Source organism: Zalophus californianus, chromosome 4 (assembly GCF_009762305.2).
Source record: "Zalophus californianus isolate mZalCal1 chromosome 4, mZalCal1.pri.v2, whole genome shotgun sequence".
Taxonomy (NCBI): domain Eukaryota; kingdom Metazoa; phylum Chordata; class Mammalia; order Carnivora; family Otariidae; genus Zalophus; species Zalophus californianus.
This window is the reverse complement of record NC_045598.1, coordinates 182,264-203,234: the sequence shown is the minus strand read 5'-3', so window position 1 is coordinate 203,234 and position 20,971 is coordinate 182,264. Positions and strand designations below refer to the sequence as shown.

Genomic DNA, 20,971 nt, shown 5'->3' with positions numbered 1-20,971 from the left:
CAAGACCGCAGAAGGAGCTGGCCACAGCGAGATGGGGAGGGGACACCAGTTGACCTTAGGGGACCTGGCTTTCCGTCCTGGGCATGGGAGGGGCAGGACTGGCTGAGTGCACTGGGTGTCGCGGCAGGGCTGCCTCATGCCCGTAGGGCAATGCTGAGCCTGTCCAGAGCCCGGGGCCCGGTCTCTGCCCGCGCCGGGTTCACAGCCTGCATGTGTCCCCATCTCTCCCGTGTCATCGTCCCCGGCTGACAGGTGGGGCAGCAGAACAGCTGACAGATCACCCAGCACGGGGCAAGCACAGGTGGGGGGCTCAGCCCTCACACCCCCAGGCCACCTGGGCCCCAGGCGAGCCCTGAAGGGCCTCTTCATGCAGTGGCCATCCTGTGTGTCCTTGGCAGCACTCGGGGTTTGAAACCCGTTCTGCCCAGTCCTGGGGTGGGCATAGCCAGAGTGGGCCTTGGGGACACAGTCCTCTCACCTGGCCAAGGACAACTTCTGTGTCCAGCCCAGAACTCCTGGGTGTCTGGGGGACTCAGGACCCCCACATCTCAGAGCCATGAACGGACAGGAGTGGGGTGCTCACTGGGGACCTTGTGTTCTCTGCAGCCAAGTCCCAGGGCTGTGGGGTCACACACTGAAAGCCATGCTCCCCTCACACGTGTGTGTGCACCTGCACCTGAGTGGACACGTTCATGCTCAAGCACAGGTTAACCTGCTGGTGCGCGACAGCCTCTTACACGGGGTACGTGTGCACCCACACAGCACGGCTGCCCACCGCCAGGAGGGAGGATGAGCTGGTGTGTGGGGGCAGGTGGGTCGCCGGGTCCAGAGCCGCCAAGATCCCAGTGCCAGGGGCTGGGCGCTGCTCCCGTGCAGGAGGCCTGGCTGCCGCCCCAGACAGCACATTCCTCAAGTCTTCCCTGTGCCTCTGGGCACTGACTTGTCCACTGAGGAGGTCAAGTGACCTCAGAACTTGGATATTCCCAGGAGCCCTCGGGAGGGTGTTCTCACAGCAGAGGCACAGACAACACTTCCTGGAGGCAGCATGTGACCCCGAGTCACGATCCCCTTGGGAACCAGAACCCTATCACGCACAAGCTGGGCCTGGCCCACAAGGCAGCTCCCCACACTGAGCACCCAGCCCCCTTTCTGGGTCCCCACCACCTCTTTGAGCACCCCCTCCCCTGGCCGTGAGCTGGATTCTCTGGTAGGCTTCCCACTGTCGGAACAGCGGCAACATGGCTGTGAGGGGCACAAGCCCCAGCCTCAGCCCCCACATCCTCCGTCCAGACCCCCTGCCTTAGCCCCAGGCCTTTGCATAGGCTGCTCCTGGGGCTTGCAAGGATCCCACACTGACTGGCGGGAGCCGTTACCCCTTTGCCCAGGAAGATTTCCGGACCCCCTGGCTGTGTCGGGGGCTTCCTTGGGCTTCAGTGCCCCTGCCCCATGTGTGTAACTGAGGGTGCCCCCAGCAGACACTCACCCAAAACAAGTCCTGTGGCTGGTCTGATCCCTGACTCACTCTCACCCCGACTCCACCCCTTGGGGGTGCCCAGCCCTGAACTCTCACCCGACTCCCTAGACCCAGAGCAGGAAGTTCCCTCGTGTGGTGGACTTTGGGGTGGCACACGCATGTAAGCAGGCTGTGTGGATGAGGTGGGGGGTGACAAGCTAGGCTGAGACTGGGGGTGCTCCTCGGAGGGGCCCTTCTGGGAGGCCCACCTGAGCACTCAGGTGCCACTGGGGCCTTAAATAGGGTTAGTGAGCGGATCTGTTTCTGGAATGGCTGCCCCAGCAGCCCACGGGCTGCCAGGGGGAGGTTTTACCCAGGACTCCAGCACCCCAGACCTGCCCAGGCTGTGGAAACCCACACTGACCCCCCAGCCTCACCCCAGGCTCTGATGTCTCACCTCTGACTTCCTGCCCTCCGCTGCCCAGCCTGCCAGGGCGAGGACGGGAGGCCAGCCAGTCCCGAAGGCCCCAGGCCACGCCCCCGGCCTATATGACTTCGAGTATATAAATACACCTGCCGAAAGCTGACACCCAGAGAACTCACACCTGCTCCGGACAGGGCTCCGCGTTTGGAAGAGCGCACGCATCCCCCTGAGCCCCGCTTGCCTGAGACAGAGCAGAGGGCACGCCTGCCAGACCAGCGCCCCCAGGAAGGACAGCTGCTGGTAGTCAGCCCCGTGGAGGGACACCTGCCAGGTGGAGCAAGGTGGGCCCAGCCCAGAGAAGAGGGAGTGAACACAGCTGGACAGGAGAGCTCGGAGCCTCACAGCCTGGTGGTGGCTAGCCAAGAGGACCATGCTCAGGCCTTGCTGACGACCCCCGGCCACCAGGTAAGGCCAGCTCAGGCACTCCCCTCTCACTTGTATAAGCTCAGGGTGGGGTGCCTCTGAGGAGGGCTGGGACCTCAGTGCCAAGGGACTGATGGTGTGGGGCATACGGGCCTGGAGGAGGCTAGCCTGTGGTCCCCCCCAGACTATGCTGAGGCTGCTGCCTAGCCTGCGGCCACCATTGTCCCCAAATGTGGTGACATCTCATGTTGCAATGCTGGGAGCACCCGTGGCATCACAGTGGTGTCACTGTGACTCACGGTGGTCAGAGTCATCATGCAGCAACACCCAGACCTTCACGACACATCACCACAAAGTCATTGCACTCGCCCACCGGGACTAACCAGCAAGATAGGGTCAGGGTCACCTCTGGGGGGTCCTTCTGGGCTCCATGGGGTCTGTCCACTGTCCTCCTTCCCTGTCCTCCCCCAGGCGAGACCCATGTGGCAGGGCAAGGGGCAGGGCCGGACAGGGCCCTGGTCAGCAGGCAGGTCCCGTGAGCCTTGCCAGGGAGACAAAGGCAGGGTCTCCTGTGGAAATGGGAGTGGGTCAGGAGGACGGCAGCCGTGTGACCCTGCAGGGTGGTGGTCGTCCCGGAGGATGGCTGGGGCTCCTCAGGCTGAGGTGCACTTCTAGGTCCTGAGGGCCAGCAGCAAGCCCGCATCACCAGCCAGACAAGCTGGCCCTACCGGTACGGGCGAGGCTGGGAAACAAAGCCTCCTTGGGACACCGGCCCCCACCCCTGTTCAGGCCCTCCTCGACTTCCCGCAGCCTGCCAGCTCACCCTGGCCCCCAGACGGAGTCCTGACCCTCACCCAGCCAGGCCTGGCACCCCACCCTCATTCAGCTGCCTGAAAACTGGGTGTGTACCAACCACATCAGGTGCCCATGCTGGGATCCATGTCCAAACCCACTTCACCCGACCCAGAGTCACACTCCTCCAGGGAGAGCCCAGGTCCTGCTGATCTCTTGGCCAGGTGACCCCAGCTGGTCACCCCACCCTCTGAGCTGCCTTTTCTGTGCTGTGGCTCTTGTGTGTCCCGTGACCTGGGCCCGGCCTGGCAGAGCCCGGACGTCAATAGCAACTATTGTGGGCTGTTGTCGTCGACTTTATTTATGCCCAGGTGGCACTGCCGGGTAGGACAGGCCCAGCAGGAGGTGTCCACTGAACGGTCAGCACGACACCCTGGTGCACATGGCCTCCGTTCTTAGACCCTCCTTAGAGCACCCCCGGGATGCTCACCCCTGTCTTGGCATGTGAGGAGGTGGGGGGGGGCAGGCTTACAACTTGAACAGAAAGACCTTGACTCTGGTATAGATGGGACTTTCCCGAGGTGCCCACAGGTGGGCAGTGTCCTTCCAGAGATCTTTGGGGCTGGTGCTGCGCAAAAGAGACACAGGGTGAGAACAGCAGACTGTGCAGAAAAGGTCACTCACAGGGCTCTCCATTTGTCCCACAGCTCAGAGTCATGTCGTCAGGCCAGCAGGTGTGGCATACAGCCACGCCGGCCCCCGGTCGGCCCAGCCCTACAGCCACGGTGCCCAGGTCCCCCAGCACCCCCGGCTCAGAGAAGGTGGCCTCCCCACTGGAGTGCTCCATCTGCTTCTCAGGCTATGACAACATCTTCAAGACGCCCAAGGAGCTCTCCTGCACACACGTCTTCTGCCTGGAGTGCCTGGCACGGCTGGCGGCCGCCCAGCCAACAGGCCGGCCCGGCAGCGAGGCTGTGCCTTGCCCGTTCTGCCGGAAGCCCACGGCTGTGCCGGCTGCCGGGGCCCCCGCCCTGCGCACCAGCCGCCAGCTGCAGGCCAGGATGCCGGCACACCTGCGTCGGGAGGAGCCCGTGTGGCTGGAGGGCACTAAGCTGTGCTGCCGCCCGCCGCCCTCCACACCCGGCCTTCCAGCGCCTGGCTTCGTGTGTGTGGATGTGGGCCTGAGCAAGCCTGCGGAGCCCACTGCACCCACACCCGCCCCGCGCCCTGCCCGCCGCCAGGGCCGTCTGGCCCGCTGCTGGGCGCGCTGCAGGGACTGGAGGCGCGTGGCGCTGGTCACGGCCCTGCTACTGGTGCTCTCCTGTGTGGTGCTCTGGCCCGTGCAGTGCGCGCTGAAGACTGGGAACCTGCACTGCGTCCCCCCGCCCTCTGCCACCATCACCAGCGCCGCTGCCTTCTCTCCTGGGCCCTTGGCCGACCGCTAGGCTCAGTCACCCCTGCCCCAGCTCCAGGTGTGGGTCCCTGGCCCACAGTTTGGGTCACAGGTGTGGCAACCCCAGAGGGGCCCCAACATCTCTGAGGACCCCATATACCCATTCAGCTAGCCTTCCCCCTACTCTGGGGGGCTGGATCCTGATGGCACGGACAGAAGGGTCCCTGAAGCTTCCAAGAATCACAGGCTCCCATGGGTCCCAGAGACCACCTCCCTAACCCCCCATCACGGAGAGACAGCCCTGATGAGGCCCCCTCTGTATTCACTGTGAATTACCTGCATTAGCAGCCCTTTGCTGGGAAGGGATGGCACTCACCATCTTTATTTTATTTTCACATTTCACCCACGGCTCCTTCCCCAGGCAGGGCTGGCCCCTTCCATCGGGTCGGGGTGCTAATCCTGCCCTCTGACTAGGGGGACAAAGGGCAGCAGCAGGAGGCCCAGTCCTCCAGTGCCCAGCCTGAGCTGCACATTTTAAAATAAATTCTTTTGTAGCCACATTTGATAAGGGGTCCTCTGCCTGTGTGCCCTCCTCGCCACGCCACTGAGCCTCTCCCTCCCGAAAAGCCACGGTCTGCCCCTGTCTCACTCCCACTGGATTGAAATCCCAGCAGCCTCTAGGGCAGATAGCCCCCAGGTTCTAGGGTGTCCAACTCCTGTTCCCTGTGGGCTGTGGATAGGCTGGAGCAGTCCTGCCCCCCTCCCCCAGGAAGATGGGGAGGGCAGCTGGAGCAGGGTGGGGTGGGCAGGAAGGGGTGGGGCCTTGGCCCGGTCCAGACCCCTCCTCCAACACGCGGGAGCTGGACCCCCCAAGAAGTCATGATTCCACAGCCCTGCTGAGAGTCCTGACAAGAGGGCCACAGAACCCCAGGACTGACTCTCTGCGAACCAAGGCCTAAGGACGCACAGAAGCAGAAGTGGTGACAGCCAGTGTGTCCTGAAGATCCTGCAGACCTCCAGCAGATCCTCGCAGGGCCAAGTGCAGCGGCTCGAGGGATGGGCAGGAGTCCTGCCAACCCCCACTGGCTTCTGCTATCGATCCCAGGAATCTTGCACCACCAGTTAGCATGGTGAAGCGAGGCCAGGCTGGTTCTGGCTCCCCAGACTCCTCACCCCTCACCTCGAGGTGGGTGGGATGGCTGGGCCTCTGGCTGGGCTGGGATGGGGAGGGTGCTCAGGGAGACCCTTGGGAAGCTGGGCCCCAGACCCCAACAAAGACACAGAACTGAGAACGAGTCATTTTATTGAGGGTACCACAAAGCCACAGGGCCATCCGCGATGGGAGGGGCACAGACTACATGCCAGTGACGGAACACCCGTCACACACCAGTCATGCACACACGTGAGCCTCACCCAGGCACACGGGGTCGCTCACGTGTTCGCAGGAGCATCTCACATGCACCTGCCCTGTGGGCAGCTCCAAAGCAGGGGTGGGTGCCTAGGATGGGGGTGGGGCAGGCAAACACTGATGGTGGCTACAGTTAGGTCAAGCACAGACTGGCCACTCATGACATATGTGGTCACTGTGTTGTGCGGGCCATGACTGGTGGCCTCCCATACCGAGAGACAAACCACAGCCCTGAAGCCCTGCCTTCCCGCTCCTCCCTCACCTGGGAGCCCCAGAAGGGGCAGGGACACTCGGGTCTCCCGACTGCCCCTCCCCATTTCTAGGCGTCCAGGCCAGGTCAGGAGGGACCCCTCCCCCGGCACTCAGGGACAAGCTCCAGCCTGTATGTCCTAAACACAGTCCTGAGGAACGCCACGGCCCGCCTTTCGGGCTCCCAGCCTCCAGTGTGGCTCCGGCCCCACCCGGGGCGCGCGCACGCGGAGCCCCCGCACTGCGCGGGGTCCCTCACCGCGCGAGGCCCCGCAGGTTCTCGTACTCGCCGCCGGAGGCCTCCGGGGTCCTGCGGGCGGAGACAGGGTTAGGCGGGCGCCCACGCGGGATCCCGCCCCATACGCTGCCCGCTCCCGACGGGGACCCCGGCCTGGTCCCGCTCCCCGACGACCCTACTCACGCCGCCGGCGCCCGAGACGACAGGGGTCCAGCGTTGCGGCCGGGGTCCGCCGACCCGATGCCCACGTCTAGATAGTCGCGCCCCTCCCGCGGCTCGCGCTGGGAGGAGGACCTGTCGGTCACCATGTGGCGTCCGCGCGAGCCCCCCGCCCCAGCCCGGCCCCGCCCCCACCTGCTGGCGCAGACGCTGCTGCTCGCCCTGGATGTACCGCTGCAGCGCCAGGTACACGAACTTGTACTGCGCCTCGGTCTGCACCATCCCCGAGCGCTGCCGCCGCACCAGCTGGATCGTCTTGGGAACGTCGATGTCGCAGTCCAGACCTGGGCACGAGCGCGCTCAGGGCCGGGCGGGGGCCGGGGCTAGACAGGAGGGGCGGGGCCGGCAGGGAGGGGCCGGGGCGGCTCACCCTGCCGGCGGAGGAGGTCCACCAGGATGTCAATCACGATGATCGTGCCAGTGCGTCCGATGCCGGCGCTGTGGGGACCGACCAGGAAGGAGGCCTGTGGCGAGGTTAGGCGAGGAGGCCGTGGCCCTGCCCGGGGTTGCACCTGCACTGCCCGCCCACCCCGTCCCCGATCGCACCTGCAGTGCACCACCATGGGTCCGGCCCCTGGCATGCTGCTCTGGGCCCTGTTCACCTCCTCCAGGAAGCCGAGGACGCCGGACGGCTCGGCCGGGACCCGGTGGTCTGGCCAGCTGAAGTACTGGTAGTGCTTCACTGTGCGCGGTGGCTCCTCCTGGGCAGGGTGGGTTGGTGAGCGTGAGCCGGGCCAGTCTGGGCAGTTCCCAGGTGGGGCCAGGCCGCAGGGTCACAGTGGAGCTGCTGTGAGCCCCACGGTAAGAGGGGCAGGGGGCATGAACCGGGAGGAGGCAGGCAGAGTTTGCCAGAAGTTGTGACCAGCAGGGTCAAGGCCGGGAAGGGGATGGGAGGGAAATACGGGATCCAGAGCTTGGGGGCTCTCAGATAGCCCCAGGTGGCTCAGACCCCTGGGGAAAGGAAGAGGGAGCAATGGCGTGAGGGGGCAGGTTTCAGGGACAATGGCCTCTATTTGGGAAGATTCAAGTGTGAGGGCCCTGCAGGGCCCCCCAGGTGGTGAGACATAAGAGACAGGGTGGGGGTGGGGGACATGGGAAGGGATCTGTTCCTGCCACAGAAACAGGTACCACTGGCCTACGAAGGACCTTGAATCTGCTGAGGTGGCCCAGGGAGAGACTAGGGAAGGAGAGGCCATGTGGGTGTGAGGCCACCCTGGAGCCAGGCAGATGGGACCTGGGGCCTGGGGTTGAGAATGTGGCCTGCCTGTGAGCACGGCCCAGCAGAGCCCAGGCCGGGACTGTGCCCACTGGGTTAAGGGACATGAATATACCACTGAGGCCAATGGGATTGGGTGGAGCCACGAGGCAGGGGGCAGCACAGGACTTCCTCACCCCCAGCACAGACCTGGGGACTTCCTGACTACTGTGACTCTGGCCCTCCATGTCTTGTGGCCCTCTGGGCTCACCTGATCTGGCCGCCACACCTGCAGTTCCCGCACACAGTAGCCCTGGGCCTGGTACTCAGCCAAGTTGCAAATAAGTACACGGCCATATTCTTGGCTGCCATGTCGCTCTGGCCAGTACCGGAAACATTTGTTCTGGGAGGGAGGGTGCATTGCATCAGTTGTGCTGGAAGACCACCAGCACCCTTGCCCCTGTGCCCCGTGGGGACTCACACATGCACATGCATACACAGAGGCTTTCCAGAGTCCCTCCCCCTCCCACAACACACACAGGCACACACACACACACACACACACACACACACACACACACACACACTTCCCCCCCTAGCATCCCGAAGGCTAAAGAAAAAGCAAGGCTGGGCCAGCCACCAGCACAAATCCACATGAGCACATGGTGGGGAGGGGGCTGTCAAGCCCAAGCTCCTACCTGACCCGCGTGTTCTCCTGGTGCACCATCGCCCAGAAGGCAGCTACTGTGGTTTGCAGACAGCCCTGGGTGGCGATGTACACCTTGCCCAGTCCATGACCTGGCTTCTCCTCTGGATCACTCTGTAAGGGGGTGGGGGCCGGGGGTCCATTGTTTCCAGGATTTAAAATGCCAGAGGACAATGCAAGTCTATGCAGATGACATACAACGTAGCACCAGGTGGCTCACAAACAAATGATGTGCAAAGCAGCACCAGGTGGCTCACACACAGCCCCTCCTGCCCTAGGCTAGGGAGGAGCTTAGGACCAATATTTAGTGCAGCCCACTCTGAGGGCTCCTTGGAAACCTCCACAGCCCCTCTCCCCCAACAATGTGTACTGTCCTGCCAGGGCCCATGGATCATTGGGGCACCTGGATCTTCCCGGGCCTGCCAGCAGGAGCTCCAAGTTCATAACGGGAGATAGGGTGACTGGTGTGTGGCCAGGCTCGAGGTGTCCATGCTAGGCTACACAAGCAGCTGACCACACCCGTCTCTCACACACCCACCCTGATATAGTTGGCGTTGATGTAGTTGGCACCAGGCACACTGTCGTCCACATCATGCAGAGTGACACGGGTGGTATCAACTGGGAAGCGAAGATGCTGCTCAGGTCTCAAGGGGAGAGGGAGGAAAAAATGGACCTCACCCGTCTCCTTGCCCGCAGACCCCATGGTGAGCAAGATGAGGGAGGAAGGGGCCCTGAATGCGCAAAAGGGGAAGTCACCCCAGTGGTGGGACACAGCACCCTGCCTCAACCTCCACAGGCCCCTCCTTGCCAGATGGGCCCCCACATGTAGCGGATGGAGCCCTGGCTCCCCAACACGGCCCCCCTGCCTGGCCCTCATAGGGAAGGATGTTCTTGTAGTGATTCTTGGGCTTGTTCTCCAACCGCTGCCCCTCCTTCCGTGGATACAGGAGCCGACATTCCTGCTGCTGCAGCATCTGGTTGGGGGTGGGGAGCTTCAGCCTGTTGTCCCACACTTTCCCAGAGCCTTCAGTGACCATCCTACCTCCCCTAAACCTCACCCCTCTGCTGGGCCTCGCGCAAGCCCCTAAGGACGGGAGTCTGTGGGAGAGTGAACACTGGCGAGGGGGGCGGGCACCTCGAATTCTTCCCAGAAGCCCTGCTTGGCCTTCTCGCTGGCTTCAGTGGCCCTGCTGAGCTCCTGTACTCGGCTCTCGATGCTTGCGGCATTGATCCTCGTGGCCTTGAGGGGCTGGCCGGGAGAGGTCTGCGTCCACACTTGACAGGGTCCAGCAGACCCCGCGGCGCCTTCCCCCAGGGGGTTTCCCTAGGCCACCCCACCCCAGCACTGCCTAGCCCCTTTTCCCTGGGTCCCGATGTCCCTTAGGCCGTCCCCACCCCAGGCGCGAAGCTCCCTCTGGATCCCAAGGGTCACATGCCTCTGGGCATACCTGCTTGAGATGCACCACGATCCCTGACTGCTCCACCAGGTCTGTGAGGGTGTCGAACTGCTCCCCACCTCCCACGTCATACTTCCCATCCGGCTGTGGGGGCCACAATGAGGCGCCTGGCCACTGCCTGCCTCCCCTGAGTCACACCCTACACCTGCTGCCACCTCCCACCTGGAAGTGGACCATGACGTGTGTGACCCGCGGCCGGCGGTCAGCCTTGTCTGGCTGCTGTGTGAGCACAGACAGAACCAAGTCCCCCGGTTTGCTCCGACTCTCCCGCACCAGGAAGGTACCCGGACGTCCTTTTTCCATCAGCAGCTGCTCGGCCTCCTTGCCAGACAGGTGCCCATGGTACCACCTGGCCCAGCGTGGTGGGGGTGGGGTGGGGGAGCCCAGGTGAGCCTGGGGGCCATGGCCTGGCCGGGTGAGGGGACACAAACCCACATGCAGCCAGAAGGCTCCAAGACAAGACACAGACACAGAGAGAAACAGACGGACCCACCCAGATCTCAAGGGTCCGGGCAGTGCCCTCACCCAGGCCAGCCTCAGTCGGCCTTGCCCGACTCTCTGATTCTCCCCCTGCCCAGGAGCGGGCAGGCTGGAAGCAAGACAGGCGGGCCCTGCAGGGCCGAGGGTGGCCACCAGGTGGCAGTCTGGTCCCCAGAAAGGAGGGACAGGGCCCCCTTCTCAGAAGAGCCCCACAACCCCTCCCTGGCCCATGCAGCTTTTTCGGGTCTCGGCAGTGCAGGCAGGGAAACTGAGGCTGGAGAAAACTGCTCACCGGAGTCACCAGGCAGGAGGGTAGGTATAAGGCTGGCTGCAGGGCTCCTGCTGCACACTTTCACCCTTGTGGCCAGTGCCCCAGACCTAGAGGAAAGGAGGCCCCAAGCCCCGGGTAGGGGGCATGCAGGACACTCCCTCAACTTTGCTCTAGCTGTGCCCAAGCCTGACCCTGAGCCACGGACCCTGGCATGCACATGGTCACACACATGCAGGCGTCTGCAGCTCACCGCTCGGATACGGGGTCCTGGCAGCCCGGCGGGTGCCGGAGCTCAACTGGGGCCCCGCTGCGCTCGCGGAGCAGCGCCCCCTGCTGGCCCGTGTCGTGCTGCCCCAGCTCGGCGAGCGTTGCGAACTCTCCCCTCCGTAGAGATCGTAGTAGTCGCCTGTGTTTTGGATCTTGATGTGGGTCACCTCATCGTGGCGCCTGGAAGGCAGGTGCACCAGGCACTGTTGTGGGGGGGGCTGCTCCCACCAACCCCTTCTTCCCATCACCACCCTCAGGTTCCAGAGCAGTCCCAGAGCTTTTCCTGCCCTGACGTCTCTGCCCCTGCCCTTCCCCTGCCAAGAACAGCCAAGGCCCTGCCCCATCAGCCAGTGTGAGAGTCCCACCCTGGGCGATGGGCATCCCCCCCCCACTGCTCCCCCTGTGAGGTCAGGACTGGACTTGCAGACCACAGGCCTGACTCTCCATCGGCCTGGAGGCGGACACCGAAGCAGCCCTCCGTGATGGGCTCCGCCGCACCGCAGACGACCTGCCTGGGAGCTCCTGACGACCAGCAGCAGGGCCCTCAGGATAGCTTCCCCAGGCCTCACAGCATGGGAAGCTATCAGGAAAGCCCCAGGGGAGGACCTCAGCCTCTCCAAAGGGAGAGAAGTCCATCCTGAGGGCTAACCTCAGTCCCACCTGCTGCCTCAGCTTTAGCAGAGACTGGAAAGACCTAGAGGCCTTCTGAAAGCCCGCTCCCCAGATCACCACTCTTTCTCACAGGCTGGCCCCTTCCCATCTCAGCCCACACGGATCTGGCTGTCCACTGTGCTGGTTGCAGCGCTTCCCCATCCCTCCTCCCTACACAATGGCCCTGTCATGCCCTCGGGCCGGACCCCCAGTGGGCAGCATCCCCAGGAGATGGGATCCTAATGACAGCCATTGAGGCCCCCTGTCCACCACACCAGACTCCTCAGAGGGCAGGGGGGAGGTCCTGCCAACTCCCTACCTCACTGAGCCCTTCTAAATGATTCCCTCCTGTCCAGAAGCCACTTGGTCAGGAATGCCAGATTTCCACCCACCCTTGCCAACCTGGTGGCTCCCCACTCCTCACAAAACCCAGATTCTTAGATGTCCAGCCCCCAGCGGGGATCCTCACTTCCCAATGTCCTACACCCCTCTGGGAAGACGGAGAAGACCGATCCCCACCTGTCCCCCAGCCTAGGGTGGAGCCTCAGGCCTGTCCACACCTGGCCGCAGCACCCACCCCCCCTTCACCCACCTGACAGACAGTGTGAAGCCCCCTGGGCAACTCTTGCTGGGTCTTGCCAGGAAGCTCCCATGCTGGCCCCTGGACGGGAGCAGCTTCTCGGCCTCAGCTCCGCTCATGTTGGGGTACAACCATCTGGAACGAGGACCACAAGCTGGCAATCCCAGAGAGCTGGGGTGACACTGAGCATACTCTGGGCTCCCCCCCTGAAGTCCTGGCCCACACCCAGCCTCCACCGATGGGGCCTGTGGTGGGCCCCATGCTTACAAGCTGCCATGGGCAGTGACCACTGGGTCTGAGGTCTGTGGGGAAGGAGGTGGGGCTGTAAGGCCCCAGGGACACAGATGAACAGAAACCTTCCTGCCGCTGGGGGGGTGGGTGGGGGTGAGGGGGACAGACAGCCTCCAGCACCCCCACACAGCCACCATCAGGAACCTCACCTCACACTCTGTGCCTGGTCCCTCTGGCCCTGCATCGCAGGGCATCGCAGCTTGGCCAAAAGCACTCGGGGTGCCCTAGTGTCACCCAGGGCCTCCTTCCTGCCCGCAGAGCCCTGTCAGCAGACCCCGTTCTACCCCTCCTGGTGTGGTGTTGGCCACCACCTCCTCTCATGGGGCATGTGCCGCAAGCCCAGGGACTGCCCCGCCCCCATAACGTGTCAGGCACTTAGCCCTCCCAGGGCAAGAGCACATCTTCAGGTTCAGCTCTCCGCCCCACCTGGACCACTCTCCCCGGCCCTGGCTCCACACCCACATGAGCTCACTCACCACAGAGCCTTCGTACGAGCTGAGCTCTGGCCCCCTGGCCCACACTCATAGGGCTGGGAGACACCTCGCACTTCTCATTCTTTATCCCTTATTCGGCTTTATTTTTCTTCATAGTATTTGCCTCCTTGGCATATATGATATAAGCTGACTATCTCCCACTCAAGGATTTAAGCTCCCAAGGGCAGAACCTGTTCTGTGTAATGCAGTATCCCAGGGACGAAAACAGTGCCTGGGTATTAGTTAAGAAGTGAATGAATAAGGGGGCACCTGGGCGGCTCAGTTTGTTAAGCTTCTCACTCTTGATTTCGGCTCAGGTCATGATCTCAGGTTTGTGAGACTGAGCCCAGCGTTGGGCTCGGTGCTCAGTGCGGAGTCCGCTTGAGATTTTTCTCTGTCCCTCTGCCCCTCCCCCCACTTGTGCTCACGCTCTCTAAAATAAATACAAAAAATCTTTAGAAAAAACAAAAGAAGAAGAAGCGGATGAATAAGTAATTGGATGGTTGGGGTACAGGTGGATGGATGGGCTGCCCCTGAGGGGACGGCCAGGGTGGCTGGCAGGTTCTGCCAACTGTAGGGCTTGATACAGGCTGATCCTATTGCTGAAGGACTAGAGGGGGGGCTGCAAGCTAAGAGGGACTGCAACCCTGCCTCTGTCCCCAGCCTTGCCTCCCTGGGACTGTCCCTCTTCACAGCCTCCCCCATGAGGTGGGGGACAGCCCCAGGTTCCCAGAGGGACTGGCCAGGAGGGCCCTCACTCAGGGCTGTGCATGAGCCCATGTCCAAGACCATAACTGCTGGGTTCTTTCCCCTGGTAGCTTTTGCTTCCTCTACTAGGGCAGGAATTTCTGGCCCAGGTTTAAATCTGACCAAGAGATAGGAGGAAGGATGATCCCGCCCTGTGGAGCTCTTTCTAGAATGGAAATCAGATCACGTGTCTAACGCCACCTGGACGCTTCTCCCTCCAGGCCTCCTTTTGCCCCAGGCCTTCAGCCTGTCCTTCCTCCTCCAAGGACCATCTGTGCTCCTAGTCTATACCTGCGTGCCCAGCACAGCAGCCTATAACATGTGTGAAATGTGAATGTAAATGAATTAACATTCAACAAAATCAAAGCCCAGTTCCTTGGCCACACTGCCATGTTTTACTGCTGAGAGCCACGTGAGGCTAGCAGTCTGCTGACAGTGCAGGTAGGAAACATTTCCATCACCACGGCAAGTTCTGGTCTGCACTGGCCTACGCTGCCCATCCTTGCCTGAGTCCTCACAGATCTGTTTCCCTCTGCCCTCCAGACCTCTGCTCTCAGGGTGCTCATCTGTCTCCGGGGCCCGTGGCCAGGCCTCACTCTTCAGCAGCATCGGACTGACCCAGGCCTCCACTCGGCCCTTCTCCAGAATTCCACACTCCCCTGCTTTTCTGCCTCACCTGGCCAGGATCCTTTGCTGGGCCTTCCTCTTTCTGACCTCTCAATGTCAGAGCTCCTCACCTGTGCTGGCCATGTGTCTACACGGCCATGTGCCTTTTACACCTCTAGCCTCACCTGGGATCTGAGCTTCAAACTCACAGATACTTCTCTTCTTGGCACCTCCATTTGGAAAGGTAACAACATTTCTATCTTAACATTTGCAAAATTTAGAACTGCTGGACACACTCCAAAAGCCCTGCTCTTTTACCCGGTCCCCGCCCCGTGAAGGGGGCCACTGCTCAGGCATAGCTCAGGTCACCAGCCTGCAGCCCCTCGGCACTCTCTTTTCCAGCAACCTCGGGTCCTACCTTCCAAATGCACCCAGAACCAACCCCTTTTGCTGGGCATGGTTCACATTCCCTGCATTTCCCAGCAACCCCACTGCTGCCCCTACCGTGTTAACAGCCCATAGACACACACATACTTTTGTGTTTGTCACCCTGTGTCTTCACTGAGGGCAGGCTCGGATCTGACCCTGATGGCTCCCCAGGGTCCATGTGTTGGTCCAGAGAGGCCTGGAAGCTCAGATGACCTCCCCGGGGCCACCCAGCCTGAGCAACTTGCCTGCTCACACTTTCCCCGGGGGAATCGGGGTTACCGTCATCCAGGCCCTTCCTGGGCATGTTCTGAGCCTAGTGTTTTGAGCCCTCTCCCATGCTGGCTTGTAGGGGAGCCAGACCTGGGGGCAATTTTTGGTCAAGTGGTCCAGCAGGTAAGGTTGCCAGTTTCCTAGAGGAGGAGATGCCACATGGTGACCTCCAGAGCCAATCACAGGAGAGTAGGCGAGGCCACCAGGAACAGGGCAATGGCTTCATGCTGTCCTTGGACCCATGCTGAGACAGTGTGGGGCAGGGGCGGGGGGGGGGGTGGCGGGGAGTGGAACCCAGAAGAAAGCTTCCAACTCCCCCTCCACCATGGGCCACCTACTCCGCTGAACCACATCCTGTGCCCAGATGCCCCCTCCCCGCCCCCCAGCCACAGTAGTCTCAGATTCCAGTTCAAGATGGGCAATGCCCAGAGTGTGGGGGCAGGGGTGGAGGGTGGAGGCCCAGAATCAAAGCCACAGAGAGGGGTGAAGGGCACCTTGTTGTCCTTTCAGGGACTCTCAATCATACTTTCCATCCCCCTCTCCTCCCCACAAACTGCCACTGGGTCTATCAGGTGGAAATCTCCAGGGGTGGGGCATCCTGAGAGGTTGCAGCCACTCACACCACCACCCTCCAGAATCCCAGGCTGACGCAGGGCCTCACTACCCTCCAACCCAGGCCTGAGGGTGGAGCTGAGAGCCCAGCAGGCCAGTGAGGCTTCCTGCCCCTGGCTGGGGGGGGGGGTGGGAGGAGGTAGGGAGGCTACAGATCCCCATCTCCAATCCCCATACCCCTCTGTGCCAGGGCCCAGGGTCACCTCTGTGCCAAAGAGCTCCCTGCTCTGTGATGGGTCAATGACTCAGCTCTGCCTTGGCGACATGGCCTTGCAGTCCCAGGGAAGGAAGACAGGTAGGGTGAACAGGGCATACTGGGCTCCCAACAGGTCTCATGGCCTCGGCCCTTCGAGGCCCAACTGAACCCAGTCAGTGCTCAGGAGCCCAGGAACAGCCCACCTAACCAATCAGCCTGAACCCATACTGGCCACTGGCTGGCCTAGCTCCCTGTGTGGCCTTGCTCCAACCCTGGAACCTGGGAGTCAACACACCTATACCCGTGATACGGGGGCTGGAGACTCCTGCAGGGCAGACACTGTTGTGATGGTGGGGAATCCACAGGCCAGTGGAGAAGGGTTCCTGGTTGGAATTCCAGGCCTGAGGACCCCAGAGCATAGGCAGTGTCCTTCTCCATCTCCCTGGCCCCAGGCCCCAGGCCCTGACCCTTCTGGCCCAAGAAGAAGCTAAACCAAGGGCCACCTGTCTATATAGAACCAAATTAACCAGAGATACACTGTCCTCTCCGACCCCTGGAATAGAGCGTGAGCCTGAGGGGGCTCTGCATGCCCACCAGCCCATCATGGGACCCAGCCCCCTCCCAGGCATCAGTATCAGTGCACCTACAGCCAGCCCTGCCCCACAGTGCCGCAGGCCCCTGGGAGACGGTGCCGATGGAAGTGCCCATTGGCCCACAAACCACAGGGCCACAGGAAGGGGACTTGAGGTGGGGATGGGCACGGGGATGAACTTCACTGCCCAGGCCTCATGGGGTGTAGGCCAGAGGGGTGACAGTCCAGATGGTCAGCACAGGGCGGGGCAGAGCCTCACCAGGGGCTTTCCCAGGCTGGAGCAAGGTCATGTGCACATGGCACAGACATGGCCTTCTCTGAGGACCAGAACTTGCCTGGGGGACAGTTGAGAGCGAAGCTGAGGGGAGTCTGAGGCGTCATCCAACCAAACCTCAAAACCCCCTCCTCCCTGAATTTGGACTGTTATCGCAGAGAAGTTCCTGAGATCCAACTGATTTCCACTGTTCCTGAGCTAAGAGGGCCTGTGACCTTGACGGAGGCCACTGTGCCTAGCTGCTTCCTCACTACATCCCTCCTAGGGATCCTGGGACCCTCATCACTGAGGTGTTGCTGGTGGGAGACGGGGGGAAGCAGCGGTCTCTGCCTGGGGCTAAGGACCTTGCTCCTTGGGTCCAGAGACACCCTGGGGACCCTGAAGATCAGACCTTGTCCAGCCCCTCACTGATCTAGAAAGTCACTCAGGGTCATAGCATGACCCCTCCTGTGAACTCCTGCCTCACCAAGCCCCCAGGGATATATGTCTCACACCTGTATGACCCCCCGTGGACATCCACATGCATGCCACAGTCTGAGCTCACACGTGTGTGCGCTCATGCCCAGAGAGCAGGGGTCCAGCAGAAAGGGCAGGAAGGGCCCAGTTCCTGTCACACTTCCCATTTTCCCTCCCCATGGAGGCAGGAAGCTGGTTTGACCTGCAGCTGCCGAGGCCCTCACATCCGTACCAGGGAGCTTGTCCCCTAAACCTGGCCCTTAAGAGGGTCTGGAGGAAAGAGGAGCCCATCTAGAGAGGGCTGGTCCTTGTAGTTAGGGTCTAGGGACCAAGACTAGAGCAGAGGAGACTAGAGCCTGCCCTGAGGGGTCCTAGGGAAGCAAGAGTTACCCCGCACCTGGCAGAACACAAATCCAGTGGCCAGAAGGGAGCCTGGGGCAGGGCAAGGAGTCCAGGGGAGGGAGAGTGGGAGGGTCTGGCTCTGTCCTGACACCTGCTGCCCATTCTAGGCTCCAACCACTGCCACCCACCACCTGCAGGGCATATTCTGTTCCTTAGGGCTAGGGTACCTCTGACCTCCACCGTGGCATCTCCCACCCCCATTAGAAAGATTCCACCGCCTGGGTGAGGCCCGGCCTGTAGGCCTGGGACCCCGGGCATCAGGCCCTAGCTGTGGAGAGAGGTCTGTGCCAGGAGGTCAGGCCTGGGGCCATGTCTCGGCGCTATCCGTCGGTGCCCATGGGGCCCGAAGCACATCTCCAGGGGTCGCGGAGTCCAGCCACCTAGCGGCCCTGGCTCACCTGCATGAGGTCATGTCTGCTCCGCGCTGGGCGCTTGGCGGGTCCAGGCGGCCGCGCCCTCGGGCCACTTCGAGAAGGCCCCGCCCCCGAGGGCCCCGCCCACTCAGGGCCCCGCCCACCCAGAGCGTAGTCCGGGAGCTTCCTTAAAGGCGCCGTGTCCACACGTCTCACCACCGCGTACGAGAAGCTGCGATAAAAATAACAGTTTTCGAGGGCGCCAAACTTCAGAACCAAGAGATTCACGCGGGCGTCCCGGCCTCGGAGGGCGAGGGCGCGGGGCAGCCGGGACCGAGCGGCCCCCAGCCCGGCCGGCCGCCTCCGCACAGCGGCGCCCGAAGGTGATAAACTGCTCATCAGTCCCACCGCGCGCGTGTCCCAGAGCCCGCCGGCCTTTCCGCATTGCCTCCTTAATGGGAGGGGGGCGGCGAGGGGCTGCGCTCCCTTCACGGGGAGGTGGGGGGATTCGGAGCTACAGGAGGAGACCCCTGGGGGGAGGAGGTGGGAGGATGTGTTGCCCTTGCGATGCGATGACCAGGTAACCACCTCTTACTCTTTCTACATTGGGGGCCTCCCTCCTTTCCGCCCCACCTCTGCCACCCACACTGGACAGTGCCCTCCCTTCCTAAGTGATGCTGTCCCCCCTTCAGCTTTGCTCCTGCTACAGCTGCCCCCCCATCTGCTTGCTTCCTGCCCCCCACTGGCCAAACCACCTTTCATAGGCCAGTTTCTGGGGAGCAGCACCCTAATTCATCTGGGCTCTCAACCTTGAGATCCCGGGTTAGGAACTTCAGGGCCCTCCCCCGTCCAACTTCTCTCCACCACCTTTCCAGGAGTGGTACACTAAGGCATGGAAACTTCTCCTGAAGCTTCCAGCCCTGGAGCCCAGATCCCCACGCACCGCTGTGGAGAGTGGGTCCGTGCTGACTGACTGCCCTGCTTCCTTCCTCTCCCACTCACCCGGCTCACCTCACTAGCCACCTGCAGGTCCTGAGCCGCAGCAGCAATTGCCCTGAGAGCCCCCTCCTTCGGGAAGCATCAGCTCCCAGGCCCTCCTGGCCCCACTGGCCCACCTTCTCCCTGACCTCCTGGTGCGAGAGCCTCTCCTCCCCTCACTTGACTCCCAGAGCCCCCCACTTGCTCCCTTATGTTCAGCATCCCCTCCGCCTGGTACTACATGGCTTCCTGGTCTCTGGTGAGTTGGCTCTCAGCTCCTCAAGCCCAGCCCCTCCAGATGCATCAGGGTGGTACACCCAGGTGCTCCAGTGCCTTCATCAGGGCCCCACTGCCCAGCCCCGCACGGGGCCTATCCACTCTGCTCCCAAATCCTCTCTTCTCTTTATTAGTACTTGGGCCCCAGCACTCTGTCCTATACAGCAGGACATCTCGTGAAGTCTGACCGACTCTGGCTCAAACCCCTCCAGGAGCTTCCTGCAGCTCTTCAGACAGATCCCCAGCCTAGCCAGGTCCCACAGGATCCGTCCTGCCCATCTTTGCCTGCTCCTGCTGGGCCTCCAGCTGTTTGGGCTGGGCCTGCACTTCCTCTTTCTGCTCAGAGCACCTTCCAGCCGCAGGGTACTTGCACTGATGTAGATGCCTCCTGCCCCACCTCAGGCCTTCACACCCTTGCTCCAGCAACTTGCTTACCCTCAGGTCTTGGTCGAGTACCAGGTATTCCTGGAGCCTCAGGCTAGTCCTGCCGCTTGTACCCTGCATCAGCACCTGTTTCTCTCTCCTTAGCACCTTGGGGTTTAGGGCCATGCTGCTCCCCCATCCACAGCACCTGACAGCTGACAGCATCCATTCCACATCTCCTGAACAAACAAGTTAAAGAATAATGGATGAAAGTGTGAATGCCCATGGGCCAACAGGTCCCCCGGGTGCTGAGAGTCTGGGTATTTTTGTTTTCTTATATTCATTTTCTGCTTTTTTTCTATTAACAAACAAACAAAAAAAGAACAGTTATCCTTTATAAAAGTCAGGAGTTCCAGGGAGGAGCCACTCACTCTCCCTTCTCCCCCTGTTCCTTCCAGCTCCACGGGGCCAACCCATCTCAGGGCTTCCTGCTTCGGGTCTCCCAGCAGAGTCAACAGTTGCCCTCCTACCTGGGCCAATGAAAAAGGCTGCCTGCCCCACTCACCCTGGCTGCACCCCCAGGCCCTCCTACCCCCCACCTACCCTGCCCTTAGTACAATCTTCCCACTCTCCTCACAGCCCCCCTTCCCACCCTGTGCTCACGTACTGATGTAGAAGACATGTGTGCAAGCACACACATGCACATGCACTCATAGGGGGTTGCTGCCTGCAAGACTGGTCACCTCCAAGGCCACCTGGTGTGCTGCCTCCATGGGCCTTGCCCCCATGCATAACAGTGTGCACTCTGCAAAAAAGCAGCCCTACACCCCAGTGCAAGGCCCTTTTCTCCATCCAGGGCTTCCTAAGGGAGCTTGAAGCCTGTGCTGTATCACAAACTTGAACAAGAAGCCACAGGAAAGGAGCCAGCCAGGTGGGTGGTCCCTGGGCCAGGCAGGGCTCAGGGATGGTGTAGACAGATGCCAGCACCTCTTTTAAAGTGTTCAGACTTTATTTCATGGTGATTGACACAGACACAGACACAGACCGGAGTTAGTAACATGACATACGGGGTTCCCTTCAGCCTTTGGGCTCAATGGCCCATCCCCAGCTGTGGGAGGGTTAGGGCTGCCACCCCCACAGGAGGGCAGGGTGTGGGGGGGGGCAGGTGGGATGGGGCGTAATATTGGCTGCCACCCCCACAGGAGGGCAGGGTGTGGGGGGGGGCAGGTGGGATGGGGCGTAATATTGGCTGCCACCCCCACAGGAGGGCAGGGTGTGGGGGGGGCAGGTGGGATGGGGTGTAATATTGCAGTTTTCTCTGCTGCCTCTACACCCACCCCTTGGCCTTGGTCTTGGACAATGACACCCCTCACACCAGAACCAGAGAGAGAGTTTGCTGAATGGTGTGCTCAGCTGCCGGGACAGGAAGGATGATGGCCCTGTCACC

The 20,971-nt window shown here is 61.9% G+C and overlaps 2 protein-coding genes across 4 annotated transcripts; one reads left to right on the top strand and one right to left on the bottom strand.

Annotated features, from left to right (window-relative positions):
* Nucleotides 1–2,037: 2,037 nt before the first annotated feature.
* RNF223 (ring finger protein 223) lies at nt 2,038–5,045 on the top strand. 3 transcript variants are annotated; one of them, XM_027625759.1, is made up of 2 exons: nt 2,038–2,342; nt 3,800–5,045. In XM_027625759.1, exon 2 carries the CDS (start codon nt 3,809–3,811, stop codon nt 4,535–4,537), a length of 729 nt encoding a protein of 242 aa, XP_027481560.1. In that variant the 5' UTR covers nt 2,038–2,342; nt 3,800–3,808; the 3' UTR covers nt 4,538–5,045. The 3 variants fall into 3 exon arrangements, with proteins under 3 accessions (XP_027481560.1, XP_027481567.1, XP_027481550.1); XM_027625766.1 differs by lacking the exon at nt 2,038–2,342 and adding an exon at nt 2,680–3,030; XM_027625749.1 differs by lacking the exon at nt 2,038–2,342 and adding an exon at nt 2,680–3,201.
* A 735-nt stretch (nt 5,046–5,780) lies between these two features.
* On the bottom strand, nt 5,781–17,986 carry LOC113934090 (tyrosine-protein phosphatase non-receptor type 11-like). Its single transcript, XM_027614659.1, is given in 16 exon segments — nt 5,781–6,452; nt 6,564–6,630; nt 6,735–6,883; nt 6,970–7,037; nt 7,146–7,300; nt 8,066–8,228; nt 8,493–8,614; nt 9,039–9,118; nt 9,354–9,474; nt 9,636–9,749; nt 9,949–10,041; nt 10,120–10,306; nt 10,959–11,085; nt 11,088–11,155; nt 12,219–12,341; nt 17,953–17,986. Coding segments are annotated over 16 exon segments (1,821 nt in total). The 5' UTR covers nt 17,967–17,986; the 3' UTR covers nt 5,781–6,282.
* Nucleotides 17,987–20,971: the final 2,985 nt, after the last annotated feature.

What these genes read in the sequence shown, in the direction of transcription:
- RNF223 (XM_027625759.1), top strand. Translation starts at nt 3,809, where the DNA reads ATGTCGTCAGGCCAGCAGGTGTGGCATACAGCCACGCCGGCCCCCGGT.